General features: G+C 32.9%; 1 protein-coding gene across 9 annotated transcripts in view; it reads right to left on the minus strand.

The window, feature by feature from the left end:
• The window catches only part of LOC143071449 (multiple C2 and transmembrane domain-containing protein 1-like), a 92,568-nt gene that overhangs the window by 59,226 nt on the left and 17,434 nt on the right, over positions 1–15,908 (minus strand). For 6 of the 9 annotated variants that reach the window (XR_012976905.1, XM_076245734.1, XM_076245733.1 and 3 more), the window contains exon 3: positions 49–557. Coding sequence is in view for 8 of the 9 variants with exons in the window: in XM_076245734.1 (XP_076101849.1) it covers positions 49–557 (509 nt within the window). In the remaining variant the exon portion in view is untranslated. Of the gene's footprint in view, positions 1–48; positions 558–4,118; positions 4,255–5,883; positions 5,984–13,475; positions 13,625–15,908 lie in introns of those variants that run through there. The other 3 variants (XM_076245737.1, XM_076245736.1, XM_076245738.1) reach the window with 3 other exon arrangements.

Genomic DNA, 15,908 nt, shown 5'->3' on the forward strand with positions numbered 1-15,908 from the left:
ATGGTTTTCTATCACGGCTATTCCACTATCCCCCTCCCTAAATCTTACCTCAACAGCTGGAGCAGGGTTTTCTATCACGGCTATTCCGCTATCCCCCTCATCTTCTCTGTCATAATTTTCATCACTATGTGAGTGACCACTCCCACCACTAAATGTCCGTTCATTAACCCGTTCTTTAATTGGTGTAACATTTGGATCACTTAAACTTCTGTCAGGACTAGATTCTACAATTTCCTTAGCCTTTTCAAGTCTTTTACGAGACATTTTTTCTCTACTTTCTATTGAATGTGAGGAGTATACTATCAGATCTTCATTAAGGTCAACTGGTTCCTTATCATTACAGATATTTGGTTGACTTGCTGAGAGACTTGCTTCTTTGTTTTTGCTCTTACGTTGTAGTTTTTTACTTGTTTTGTTACGAAAGCTATTCCAGAACCGTCTTCTGGTTGAAGTTGCTTGGGGAGATGGAGGGGATTCCCCTCGAGATGGTGAGGAATCCACTGTTCTGAGGTCTATTGAACTTTTGACCCTTCTGTCTGTTGATTTTGATGATGCATCTATAAAATAATAAATAAAACTAGGATGATAAAACCAATTCATTGAAGGACTAATAATTTTTATTGCAGTATTTGTTATTAATAACATATGAGAAGTGCTAATTATAATGTATCAGATCAAAGTGCTATCAATAATACATGTGATGTAGAATAAAAACCAGTTTCTATTATTCAAACACCATAACATGTAAGTGATCTTGTTTATATATACTCATAGTTAATGGTGTTATAACAAAACTAAACAAGTTTCCTGGCCACATATGAACCTGAATTACATCAACTGTAGATTCGGCCATTTTCCTTAATTGGTACAATTTAAAGTGTATAAAAAAATTTAAAAAATCTGTGTTTTCATAGATACCTTAATTATCATTTTTATGATAAATTCTGTATAGAAACCTTTTATACAAAACTTGTGTCTATATATACCCGCAAAATAACAACAACAACAACAACAACAATACTTTATTTTAAGAGGGTTACACAGTTAGCTATATAACTAATCTTCCCTAAGGCCCTCATCATGAGAAATCAAACAAAATGCAAACATATGCATTAAATACATTAGTATAAAAAGTCAAATATGATAATAATGTTCAATACAATTTGATAAAATGTGATGAAAAAAATAAACATGAAGACATGATCAGTTTTTTATATTATTGATACAGCTAGGTTGATTTCAATAAATGATCTGTTATTTTGTATTTGAAAGAATTAACATTTGTAATATTTCTTAACGGTATTGGCAAATTATTCCACAAGAATGGTCCAGAATACATAAAAGATTTTTTGAACAATTCTGTTTTTGGTTTAGGGAGTATGAGGTTTCCTTGAACAGCATTTCTCAAGGGGTATGGATTTCTGTCTGAAACATAATGAAACTTGTTAGTAAGATATGATGGGGCATCACATTTAATGCACTTAAATGTCATTACTAACTTATGATATTTTATTCTCTGTTCAACTGTCATCCAGTTTAAGTGTTTGAATAAGGGTACAGAAGGAGCGAAAGGGTCTGTTTCTAGTATTTATCTTGCAGCTCTCTTTTGTAATTTTAATATCCTTTTTAAACCCTCACTGCTACAACTACTCCACACTATACAACAATATTTAATTAGTGGCAAGATATAACCATTATAGAATAATTTTCTGCAGTCTAGATTTAGAAATTTTTTAATCTTTAATAGTAGATATAGTCTAGATGATATTTTTGAGCAGATCACATCAATTTGGTTTGTCCATGTGAGGGAAGGGTCAATTTTAATGCCTAAAAGACTTTCGCATGTGGAAGATTGTATCACTTGATTGTTAATAGTTAAACAACTCTCATTGTAATGTGGCATTGCTCTTGCTTCGTTCCAATAATCATATATTTTGTTTTATTTTTATTGATGAACATATTGTTATTATTGCACAATTCCTCTACACCATGTTAATCTTCTTGTACCTCTGACTGTAGAGTTTGATAACAATTACCAGAAAGATGTAAAGTTGAATCATCGGCATATAAATCAGTGCAACAATTTTTCATATAAATAGGAAGGTCGTTTATGTATAATATAAACAGAAGGGGACCTAATATGGAGCCTTGGGGGACACCATACTTGATATAAAGTTTTTCAGAATGAGCATTACCAATTTGTACTTGTTGAGATCTTTCATTCAAATATGATTTAAAAAAAGAAACAGCAGTATTATCAAATCCATAAATTTCAAGTTTTTTACAGAGAATATCATGATCTACTATATCAAAAGCTTTCTTAAAATCCAACAGGACTGCTAAGTTGATAACACCATCATTCATATCCTGTATCCATATATCTATGATATTGATAAGGGCAGTTTGGCAAGAGTGTTCTTGTCGAAACCAAAAAAAAAATCAACTAATGTGGATTCATTATTATTTGTTGGATACCATTTTTCATGGATTTTCTGGGTCTAAGAGAACCACAAAATTAACTTTTCAAAGACTATCACATTTTCTACAGGCTTGTGAAATTTAACTGCCTTACTTAAGAATTACTTTAACACTCCATAACACCAGTCTTGCCAAACTTCGTTAATTAAGACGATGGAAATGTGAAGAAGTGACTGATAGTCGGGCGGACCGACGGACGCAAAATGAGACGAGACAGATCACAATTGCTCACCTGACCAATACTAGTATTATGTTTTGCTAACAAAAATTTTACTTTTACCAGCGATATTTAATGGTTCTTTCATATTATCTGTTTTTGACTTTTTTGATTTTCGGAGCTCGTGCCAGACTTTACTGTGTTCCCCCACAAATAACAAAGTTATGTTTAATTTCTTGGGATTCCAAGCATGTAATACGGTACATAATTCGGCGAAATCTTTGTAAATTTTAGGGGGGGCACGCCCACCACACCCCCGCCTAAATCTGCTCCTGGAACATCCACAAATATTTAAGTTTTCCTTAATCCACAAAAAATTGGTACCAATGAAAATAAATGAATCCACTGTAGTATTAGCCAATAATGAATAAACAGTTTATATTATACAACATCTGTACAATTAAAACATTTCAAATCGGATTAAATTTCAGTCTAAAATGTTTACGTAAATATAAAAACATGCCTAAAGTTGGTAGACTATTGAATAATCTATTGATGATGTCATTTAGAATCAATGTAAACAAATGTAGGCGATATATCAACAACTTTTCAAGTAAGTTACAGAGAACAAGAATGTGTCCTCAGTACACGAATGCCCCACTCGCACTATCATTTTCCATGTTCAGTGGACCGTGAAATTGGGGTAAAATCTCTAATTTGGCAATAAAATTAGAAAGATCATATCATAGGGAACATGTGTACCAAGTTTGAAGTCGATTGGACTTCAACTTCATCAAAAACTACCTCGACCAAAAACTTTAACCTGAAGCGGGACAGACAGACGAACGAACGAACGGACGAACGGACGCACAGACCAGAAAACATAATGCCCCTCTACTATCGTAGGTGGGGCATAAAAAAGAATGAAGATGCAGAGATCTGTCAACTTGTTACTTATGTCATTTATTAGATTCTAAATAACTGAGGCTAAGTATGCTGTCTGTGTTGTCATTCATATATTCACCCATTTTTTGGATTGATCATAACTGACTGATAACTCCAAATGAAATTCTCCATTTATCTCTGTATCCGAATATCATGATCAGACACCCTATAAATGTTCAGAGTTCATTGCAAAAACATAATTTCAGATTCTGTACTCAAGTCCCTTTGAAATAAAACTTAAGTTGTCTCAGCTCTTGGGAATCATTGTGAAAGACATTTACAAGAAAACTAGATCAACCATAAATAATCTATATCTAACTGACATAAAAAGATATTGACATATAGTATCAAGAGGGTTTTTTAGTGAAGCAAAATGGTATTTTGGGGTAGAAAACCATAATATTGTTTTCAACTGAGTATAACTATAAATTTTCAACTGAATATAACTATAAACATAACAACAATTTTTGGAAAAAGTTCCATTGAAATCAACTGTGGAAAATTCAATTTCGTCATTATAAAAAGGAAATCAACTTACTTTTATTAAACATGTTTATAAGTTATCCAACTGTGTCTTATATTAGTTCAAGTAATGCACTAGCTATGCATGTACAAGAGTTATTTTGTTTCTCAATTGTTTATTGAAAAACAAACTGTTCATATGGAAGCATGTATATAAAACTGATTTGTTGACATTGTGAATCATATAGTGAAATGAATTCTTCTTCATGTCTGTGGGTAATTTACATAAGTATTTAAAGTTTTATATTTATTCACAGTGGACAGCTATATGTCCATAGGTAATTAAATAACTGGACCTTGACATTGAATTTGAAGTTCTTCAAAGTAGACTATATCTGACTGAAAACTTTAATCCACAGATGAATATAACCTCTTGTCTATGACCTTTACCTTTGTGTATAAGCGTATATGGTACAGTACCTGAAGATAGTTGGAAACCAGAAAGTAGATTATTGTGTTGACAAGCTATTTGACATTTGCAGCAAGATGTTGAAAAACTGCAGTTATTATCAGTTTAAACTCCTATGGCAAAAGTTATTAGACGGCCTGCTGCAGACAATTTTAATTGTGTACCCTTACCTGACAATTTCACCTAGTGGATTCATACCTGGCCAATTATTTTACTGTATGTATACTCCCAGCAAATTGACAATATTACCTTGTGAACTTCAGCTCAAAGCTGGTCAACCATTTTACTTGGAGCATCCTAAGAAAACTGACAATATAACCTTGAAGACTTAAAGCTGGTCAACACATTTACAAAATATTACCTTGTGAACTTCAGCTCAAAGCTGGTCAACAATTTTACTTGGAGCATCCTAAACAAACTGACAATATAACCTTGAAGACTTAAAGTTCGTCAACACATTTGCAAAATAATACCTTGTAGACTTAAAGCTGGTCAACAATTTTACTTTGAGCACCCTAAGCAAACTGATAGTATTACCTCATGGACTCAAAGCTGGTCAACAATTTTACTTTGAGCATCCTAAGCAAACTGATAGTATTACCCCATGGACTTAAAGCTGGTCAACAATTTTACTTTGCGGACCCTAAGAAAACTGATAGTATTACCTCATGGACTTAAAGCTGGTCAACAATTTTACTTTGAGCACCCTAAGCAAACTAATAGTATTACCTCATGGACTCAAAGCTGGTCAACAATTTTACTTTGAGCACCCTAAGCAAACTGATAGTATTACCTCATGGACTTAAAGCTGGTCAACAATTTTACTTTGAGCACTCTAAGCAAACTAATAGTATTACCTCATGGACTTAAAGCTGGACAACAATTTTACTTTGAGCACCCTAAGCAAACTAATAGTATTACCTCATGGACTTAAAGCTGGTCAACAATTTTACTTTGAGCACCCTAAGCAAACTAATAGTATTACCTCATGGACTTAAAGCTGGTCAACAATTTTACTTTGAGCACCCTAAGCAAACTTATAATATTACCCTGTATACTCAAAGCTGGACAACAAATTTGCACAATTCTACCTTGTAGACTCAAAGCTGGTCAAAAATACTCTGAGCACCCTAAGCAAACTGATAATATAACCTTGTGGATTTCAAGATAGATAACAAATTTTATCTTGTGTATCATATATATATGGCAAATGATTTTTTACCATTTGTAACTTCAGCTATTGAAAAATAATATTAGTGTACCCAAAGCTGGTTGAAAATTTAACCCCTTGTGTCTCTTAATTATTTGACCTGTGAGTACCAGTGAGTACCTCAGAATCTGTACGTATCATGCAAAGATGTAAAAATTTTACCTTCCCTATTTTCAGCTCCTAGACTCAAACATTTCAACAATGTTTTCCTCATTTTGAATTAAATCACCGTTTTACATGCTATACAACTATATATCCTAGCACAAACATGTATTTACCAGGTAACAGTTCCTCGTTTGATAATGAGATATACAGAATTGTTTAATTTCCACCTAAATATTCTGATCACAATGTTTCAGTTTGTAATTCTTCACCATACATTCAATACCTCAATCTAAATTCTATGTCACTAAGCGTTGATTGTATGATATCTCCCAGTAGTTTTCAAGAAATCTGACTATTTCCCAAGATAAACAAATAGAACTTGGTTTTCTGCTGATTGAAAACCTTTATTAATTGGTAAGAAATGGAGAGTGAACTATTCTAAAAGTACATCAATTATTAATCAAATGTTTATATTTTGTTTTAAGTTTATAATCAATAAGTTTTACAAAAAAAGTATTTAATAACAAAACATCCTTCTAATTATGTCACAAGTTGAATAAATCACATCAGAAAATTATTTTCCAATATGTCAAACTCATGATTATAACTTTTGTTGGGTCTTGTATTAACACCTATCTGGCTGTTCTCACCACGAGAAATTATCACCTATTTCACAGTAGATTTTTCTATAAATCTGCCTACATCTTTTATGATTAGAATTATTTGCTTCTATACCACACCATTGAACCTAGGTCAGAGACTGTACATTTATTGTAATTGGTGATGATTTACTTTTATTATCACATTAATTTTCATTAATGAACCAGTTTTATGGATACGATTAGCTGATTAACTTCTGCCACCAGGGATATGACATTGAGTGTGCTGATGATGTTACAGAATACTGACATTAAATTCCTTGACTGTCACAACAGTGACAAAAATACTTTAGTTACACAACAGAGCACCAGATTAGGTAACACTTACTTGTAATTCAAACTTAAACAGAATAGTGGCTCTGATTATGAATTGTTATTTTGATCCAGTTTTTACAGAATGTGTTACAGGCTGCTGACTTGAGACAGGCACATAAAGATTATGGCTGTGTTATAACCATGATTGCAGGCGTACCCTCCGATAACAAGGAGCAGTGGTGTTTTTATGTATGTTCTTTTCTAATAATCTCCTACAGATGTAATAGCCTCTTTATGGTGTCAGTTTAAGTAGAAACAGTAGAAAAATTCATAAAAAATCAGCACTTTTTTCAACTTGTAATTATATGTAGACAATAGACTATTCGTTATTGAATGTGTTCATATGATTTAAAATTAAAAGCATAATACTTCATTAAAATAAAACAGGAATAAAATAAACATTACCAGTAAATAATAAATGATTTTGATTTTTGTACTATTTTTCTAAACATAATTACTGCACCAGAATGTTGATCTCAATTCAAATCATTAATGACTTCATGTCTAGTGACATTAAAACTACTTCCTATTTCAAGATTTATTATAAATCAATTATTACTTAAAAATAAGATTGACATGTTTTCTATTCAGGAAACAATCTTTAGCTTCATTTTGGTTGACATTTATATTTTATAGTGTGACAAGAAAGTAGCCTATATAAAATGGATGTATTATGGTATCAGTTTAATATGGGAAAAGATGCATTTCTCATTAATTTGATGTTATTTTTATTTTTTTCTTGGGGAAGTTTCAGGATGCATAATGTTATATCATATGAAAGTGGCTCGGCTGGGCCTACATTAAAAATATCTTTGTTTCCCCTCCCCGACTGAGGTTTTCAGGGTATGGGTAAGGTAGGTAGGCAAATTATTTTATTTTATTCCTTGATATTATTTATAATAAAGTAAGAAATTACCCCTTGAAATTTCAGTAATATGTTTACACTTTAAAAACAACTGCATACATTATCAACATTTATCACTGTCAGATAAAGAAAATTTATACTGTCACATTGGATTCTGACATTAAAATTTGTCAAAAAGTAATTTTGAGTTTCTGTATAAAATATTGTCTGCTTTTTCTTTCTTTTCGATTTATCTTTTGGTTTTCAATTCTAGTGTTTATATTTCATAACCATAGATGTATTTTGTCACCTGCCTGGATTTTTTTTTTTTTTTTCTTTATATGTAGTTGATCGCCAAAACCTAGAATTACCCTCATCCGCTTCCGGAATCGGACCCGATATTGTAATTGTCTTCACGGCATCTAAACTGGACCCCTGCTGTTGTTTCAATCTTATCTACACACGTGTCGAAGTATCAATCAGCGTGTGGCCAGTAAACACCACATCCACTGTTTTTCAATATTGTTTTTGTCACTCAGATACGATTTTACTCGATTTTACACATTACTTGTCGGCGATTTTCTGAATAAAGCTAGCGGTTGAACAAAATGAACATCGCTGTCATGAAAATAAGTTTTGAGATAGTTTATTTGGAGACTTTGGTAAAAAGGTTTGCAAAGTTATTTTTTTTATTTTCTTAGGTTCGTCAGGCGTAGCTAGTAACCAAGTCGAAAGTCTGATTGCAAAACTGGAAGGTCGCGGACTTTGAACCCCTGCTTGCTGCTACACATATAGTGTGACCAGCCATGTTTATTTTTCTTGTTTACCTATCATTTAGGCGCTTCAATGCACAAAAATGGCCTGAATTAAAACGTGCGTGGACTATAGCATCGAAAAGGTATCACCAAAAATAAAAAATTTTAAAAAAATATTGAACACGAACGGCCAATAAAATTTTTCGGGTCACGGAGATTTTAGCGGGTCGGTCGGGGGAGGGGAAACAAACAATATTTTATTTTTTGCCCTGAGAACCAGAGTTTTTTTATATTGGATCATTGAAATATCAGTTTTATGTCTTTTCACTTCAAACTATATTGACTATAGTCTTATATACTAAAGACAGAGTGTTAGAAATTATATTGATTTAAACGTTTTTAAAATTAGTTTTTAATTGTGTTCTCAAGTGAATCAAATGATGCCAATTGGTATGCATTTCTGACTTAAATGACAATTTTCCAATTAATTGTCTGATGTAATTTTGTTTCATACTTCAGGTTTTTACTAAACAGTATAAATAGCTTCTGCATATCCAATTACAATTTTCGATATAAACTGATGCTGACATGAATTTAATTAAATAAACAGAACTATTAGTTTACACTGTACATTAAATATTTACATAACTGATGATTCTTCTATAATAACTGTTGAAAATATTATATTACACAGTGACAACAGATATAAAACATTAATCAACAACACCTGAAAGCAGGTATAGTCCACAGACCACACCAACTAATAACACCTGAAAGTAGGTATAGTCCACAGACCACACCAACTAACAACACCTGAAAGCAGGTATAGTCCACAGACCACACCAACCAACAACACGTGAAAGTAGGTATAGTCCACAGACCACACCAACCAACAACACGTGAAAGTAGGTATAGTCCACAGACCACACCAACTAACAACACCTGAAAGTAGGTATAGTCCACAGACCACACCAACCAACAACACATGACAACAGAAACAGAACAAAAGACCACACCAACTAACATGTGACAACAGATACAGAACACAGTACATTAGACCACACCAACCAACAACACCTGAAAGCAGGTATAGTCCACAGTACAATAGACCACACCACCCAACAACAAATGACAACAGAATCAGAACAAAAGACCACACCAACCAACAACACATGAAAGTAGGTATAGTCCACAGTACAATAGACCACACCACCCAACAACACATGACAACAAAAACAGAACACAGTACAATAGACCACACCACCCAACAACACATGACAACAGAAACAGAACAAAAGACCACACCAACCAACAACACATGAAAGTAGGTATAGTCCACAGTACATTAGACCACACAAACCAACAACACGTGAAAGCAGGTATAGTCCACAGTACATCAGACCACACAAACCAACAACACATTAAAGTAGGTATAGTCCACAGTACATTAGACCACACCAACCAACAACATGTGAAAGTAGGTATAGTCCACAGTACATTAGACCACACCAACCAACAACACGTGAAAGCAGGTATAGTCCACAGTACAATAGACCACACCAACCAACAACATGTGACAACAGAAACAGTACAAAAGACCACACCAACCAACAACACATGACAACAGGTATAGTCCACAGTACAATAGACCACACCAACCAACAACACATGACATCAGGTACAGAACACAGTTAGGTTGACCATACAAACCAATAACACATGACAACAGAAACGGAACAAAAGACCACACCAACCAACAACACATGACAACAGATACAGAACACAGTAAAATTGACCATACCAACCAACAACATGTGACAACAGAAAAGGAAGAATAAACCACACCAACCAACAACACATGACAACAGAAAAGGAACAACAGACCACACCAACCAACAACATATACAGAACACAGTACTTAAGACCACATCAACCAACAACACATGACAACAGAAACAGAACAATAGACCACACCAACCAACAACACATGACAGACCAATAGACAGCACCAACCAACAACATGTGACAACAGATACAGAACACAGTACAGTTGACCATACCCATCAACAACACATGGCAACAGAAATGGAACAATAGACCGCACCAACCAACAACACATGCCAACAGAAACAGAACAATAGACCACACCAACCATCAACACATGACAACAGAATCAGAACACAGTATAGTTTACCATACAAACCAACAACAGAAACAGAACAATAGACCACACCAACCAACAACACATGACAACAGAAACAGAACATAGTACAGTTTACCATACCAACCACAACAGAAACAGAACAATAGACCACACCAACCAACAACATGTGACAACAGATACAGAACACAGTACAGTTGACTATACCAACCATCAAACATGACAACAGAAACTGAACAATAGACCATGCCAACCAACAACACAAGACAACAGAAACAGAACAATAGACCACACCAACAAACAACACATGACAGACCAATAGACTGTACCAACCAACAACACCTGACAACAGAACCAGAAAATTAGAATATTTTCAACTTACCTTAGTTCATATAACAATAGGATGAATGCTCAACAACATGAATACTAACTTCACAAAAATGATGAAATATGACAAATATGGGAGATATCATAATGTAGCTTCGTTTGATTAATTATTCATAAAACTTGGTTTAATAATTGAACTTAAGTATATCTGTTCATTTATTTACATCATTTAGAACTAATAAACTGTCATATCGACCATGTTTCTAAGATAATAATCAACAACATGTTTTCCTAATGTAATACAATACATTTAATTTCAGTGTCCTGTTTTCAAAATTCTCTATAGACTTGTTTCATTAAACAAAGTTCTGTCCCAGTATAGATATCAGAAAATTAATAGTTTGTTGTTTTCCATTTTAGAAATTGGCTGCAAATGATCTTAGTCTAATGAAATCATCAAAGTCATCATTAACATGATTAACCTGATTAATAACTGAAATGTTCTTAAATGTTACATAACTGTCCCAGGTTAGGGATGGGTTTGGATTCTACTAACATGTTTAACCCCGCCACATTCTATACATATGTGCCTGTCCAATGTCAGGAGCCTGTAATTCAGTGGTTGTTGTTTGTTGGTTTTTTTTTTCCTTAGATTATGCCGTTTTTCTCCTCAAAAAGCAAGTATTGGAATATCTGAATGCCCAACATGAGTATTCTTCATATAAAATTGAAAAAAATACAACTTGTAGAGAAGCACTTATGAGGCACCAGAGCTCTTTTTGGTCTAGTCCAATCTTTTGTCTCCTATTAAGTAATACATGTTATAAGTATTTGTCTTTTCATTTTTGATATTTGTTCTGTATTTGAAAATCATTTTGGTGTTCATCTATCTTCAACCCATGTTTCATACCGGCCCATCTTCAACTTATTTCTTATCCCCTCCCCCTTTCAGTACATACTATTTTATTTTCTACATAGACAATTTATCTTACAGAAAAGATTTTGAACAGATTCTATCTAGGACATTTACATCAAAGTTAACATCTGACAACCTTCATTTATGTATTTTATTATCAAAAATCGAATCATCACCATTTTTATCTGCAGTATAAATCATTATTTAATTCAATCAACCATATAAAAATGCTTTAAAAATGTTTGATCTTTAACAATTTTTACACGAACTCTGATGTCATTATAGGCCACAGTAAAATACTGCATACTGAATACTGATATGACTAAATATGACTATACTGATGACTGTAGATTGGATTCTAATGTCAGTAGTACCCTGGAGACATTAAACAATTTTTGTGCTCAAATATTCACAACTTATATCACAACAAAATGGATATTGAATTGCCGTCCTATCTTAATGATCTTTTTTCTTTACTTCAAATGAATACAATTCTCATGACATTAATGGGTTCATTTTTTGTGCTAGATGCTTGAAAAGTAAGAGGTAATGACTCCATCATTCAAATTCAAAAACTTCAAAGATTTATGTTTCCCTCCTCTGTCTTGTGATTTCTGTGTCTGATAGTGATCTTACTAAAGACCATTTGGGACTTTAAACATACAAAACATTCTACTTTCAATGTGCTTTTTGGCATTATACCTCATCATTAATTATCAGTCAAAAGTACAGGTACCCAGATTTGAAAACTTCAAATAAAGAGCACAAACATGTTGCTACAAAGATCAGTTTGAACACTAACTGACTAAGATCATGCAAGATAATATCCTGCAATTTTTATTTGTTTGCAGTCTCAATAAAAATGTTGTTGTAATGTCTGTTGTATATATAGAACAAATACACATACAAATAAAAAATTTGAACAGTGATTCTTTTTTTAATGACCACTATACATGTACTTATTCTCTGAATCATTACCTCACAGGTCAGATGAAACCTGCCAGTCCAGCTATTATTCCATACACCAAATATAGTTCACCTACTGCTTATTGTATCTGAGATATCCTTGAAATGAGGTCAAGGTGAGGTGAACCCTACCTGACACTGGTATATATGTAGACCTTGTAAAGAACATGTATACCAAATATAGTCATCCTTCTATTTATAATAAGAGAGTATTTTACTTTTCTAACAAACAGTAATTTTTTTCAAGCAGTACGTTTGGACTTGACCATCAAAAATAAGTTCAAGGACAAGGAACATATATAGACTGAAATTTTGTATCATAATTTATCTGCATAAAAGGTATGAAGTATCCAGGTCTTCTAGCTTTTAAAATATAAAGCTTTATACAAATAGTTAATGCCATTGACATTGTAATCTCTAATCAATTTAAAATTATCTTGCATTTAGGGACTTTAATTAGAATAACTGTTAGCTTAGGGTATACATGTTTGTGATCACTCAACCCTCCCCTAATCTCGGACAGTGGTTTAACAGCATAACATAAGACCAAACTTTTAAAAATAAGTTTAAAAAGGCTCAACTCCTTTTGATCGACAAAAAGCACAAAAACAACTTAACAACTAGACTCAAGACATTTCTGTTTATTGCTCTTTTTTTATATTCTTGCCCTTTTCCCGCCCTACTTGTTTAAGGTTTAACCTATTACCTTGATAAGACAAATCCATACTGTGCTACACATATCAATTATCCATCCATTAGCTCAAGGTGTTACATCTATTTTTCACTTCACCTTTTTCTATGTAAACTTTGTATAAACAGATACACAACATGGACTCACAGAATACATGAACCTTTTAACACAAGTTCAGGTTTTTTAAACTATTTAAAAATAACTACTAAAACAGTAATTTGAGAAAAGCACCTCGGTATGGGATATTCCATTTTTTTTAAATCACATCTTTCCTGTTATTAAAAGATACTTTGTGAAATGATGATCCGAATTGATGAACCTTGATAACAATAAAATTATTATCTTTATTTCAAAAGAAATACACCCACTTAAAGAAAACAAATATTTATTTTTTTATACAAATGTATGATGTTTAATAAAGGTAAAGATTGAAGTCTGGGAGGAAAGAAAACATTAAATAGATTTATAAATGAAAAATATTTATAAGAATTAATTTAATAAATATGACATTACAATAAATATAATCTTTCTAAACATTTGCTAAAGACGTACCCCACAAATTCAAGGAAAGCATAATCACTGAACTAATCCAAGTAACACTTGTACATGTTCTTACAGTAGAACTACACAAGTTTCCTTTATATATCATCCTTTTGGATAGACAAGCATTTTCAGATGTTCTTTGTATATAAGAAGAATTCGATATGTTCAGATGAAATAAGGAAATACATTTTCTGACTTTGAATTTGATAACTTAAACATATGATACTTCAAATTTAACACATAAAATAAATATTTCTTATACATTTGAATGGCATGTATATCTATAAAACACATGCATAAAGACTTTCTTTTAAAGAAAATTCTTTATTTTGTCCAAATCTTCAGGAATGTTCTGCTACTATCTTCCCCTACTCAAATTCACTTGTGAATTCGTCTGACATATATGTTAAAAGTGTGGACACAGGACTTGGTGTAAAATAGATGCATGCATTTATTCAATTATTTTGTTAACATAATGATCACGTATGGAGACATAAGATGCACACAGGAAATTGAAATGGATTCATATTCAGTTGTCAAAGTCTCATTTTAATTTGATTTATTCTTTTACTTAAACTAGAGGCTCTAAAGAGCCGGTGTCACTCACCTTGGTCTATGTGAATATTAAACAAAGGACGCAGATGGATTCATGACAAAATTGTGTTTTGGTGATGGTGATGTGTTTGTAAATCTTACTTTACTGAACATTCTTGCTGCTTACAATTATCTCTATCTATAATGAACTTGGCCCAGTAGTTTCAGAGGAGAAGATTTTTGTAAAAGATGACTAAGATTTACGAAAAATGGTTCAAAATTGACTATAAAGGGCAATAACTCCTAAAGGGGTCAACTGACCATTTCAGTCATGTTGACTTATTTGTAAATCTTACTTTGCTGAACATTATTGCTGTTTACAGTTTATCTCTATCTATAATAATATTCAAGATAATAACCAAAAACAGCAAAATTTCCTTAAAATTACCAATGCAGGGGCAGCAACCCAACAACGGGTTGTCCGATTCATCTGAAAATTTCAGGGCAGATAGATCTTGACCTGATTAACAATTTTACCCCCGTGTCAGATTTGCTCTAAATGCTTTGGTTTTTGAGTTATAAGCCAAAAACTGCATTTTACCCCTATGTTCTTTTTTTAGCTGTGGCGGCCATCTTGGTTGGTTGACCGGGTCACGCCACACATTTTTAAAACTAGATACCCCAATGATGATTGTGGCCAAGTTTGGTTTAATTTGGCCCAGTGGTTTCAGAGGAGAAGATTTTTGTAATAGATTACTAAGATTTACGAAAAATGGTTAAAAATTGACTATAAAGGGCAATAACTCCTAAAGGGGTCAACTGACCATTTCAGTCATGTTCACTTATTTGTAAATCTTACTTTGCAGAACATTATTGTTGTTTACAGTTTATCTCTATCTATAATAATATTCAAGATAATAACCAAAAACACCAAATTTCCTTAAAATTACCAATTCAGGGGCAGCAACCCAACAACAGGTTGTCCGATTCATCTGTAAATTTCAGGGCAGATAGATCTTGACCTGATAATCAATTTTACCCCTGTCAGATTTGCTCTAAATGCTTTGGGTTTTGAGTTATAAGCCAAAAACTGCATTTTACCCCTATGTTCTATTTTTAGCTGTGGCGGCCATCTTGGTTGGTTGACCGGGTCACGCCACACATTTTTTAAACTAGATACCCCAATTGTGATTGTGGCCAAGTTTGGTTTAATTTGGCCCAGTATTTTCAGAGGAGAAGATTTTTGTAAAAGATTACTAAGATTTACGAAAAATGGTTAAAAATTGACTATAAAGGGCAATAACTCCTAAAGGGGTCAACTGACCATTTCGGTCATGTTGACTTATTTGTAAATCTTACTTTGCTGAACAT

This window comes from Mytilus galloprovincialis, chromosome 4, assembly GCF_965363235.1.
Source record: "Mytilus galloprovincialis chromosome 4, xbMytGall1.hap1.1, whole genome shotgun sequence".
NCBI lineage: Eukaryota > Metazoa > Mollusca > Bivalvia > Mytilida > Mytilidae > Mytilus > Mytilus galloprovincialis.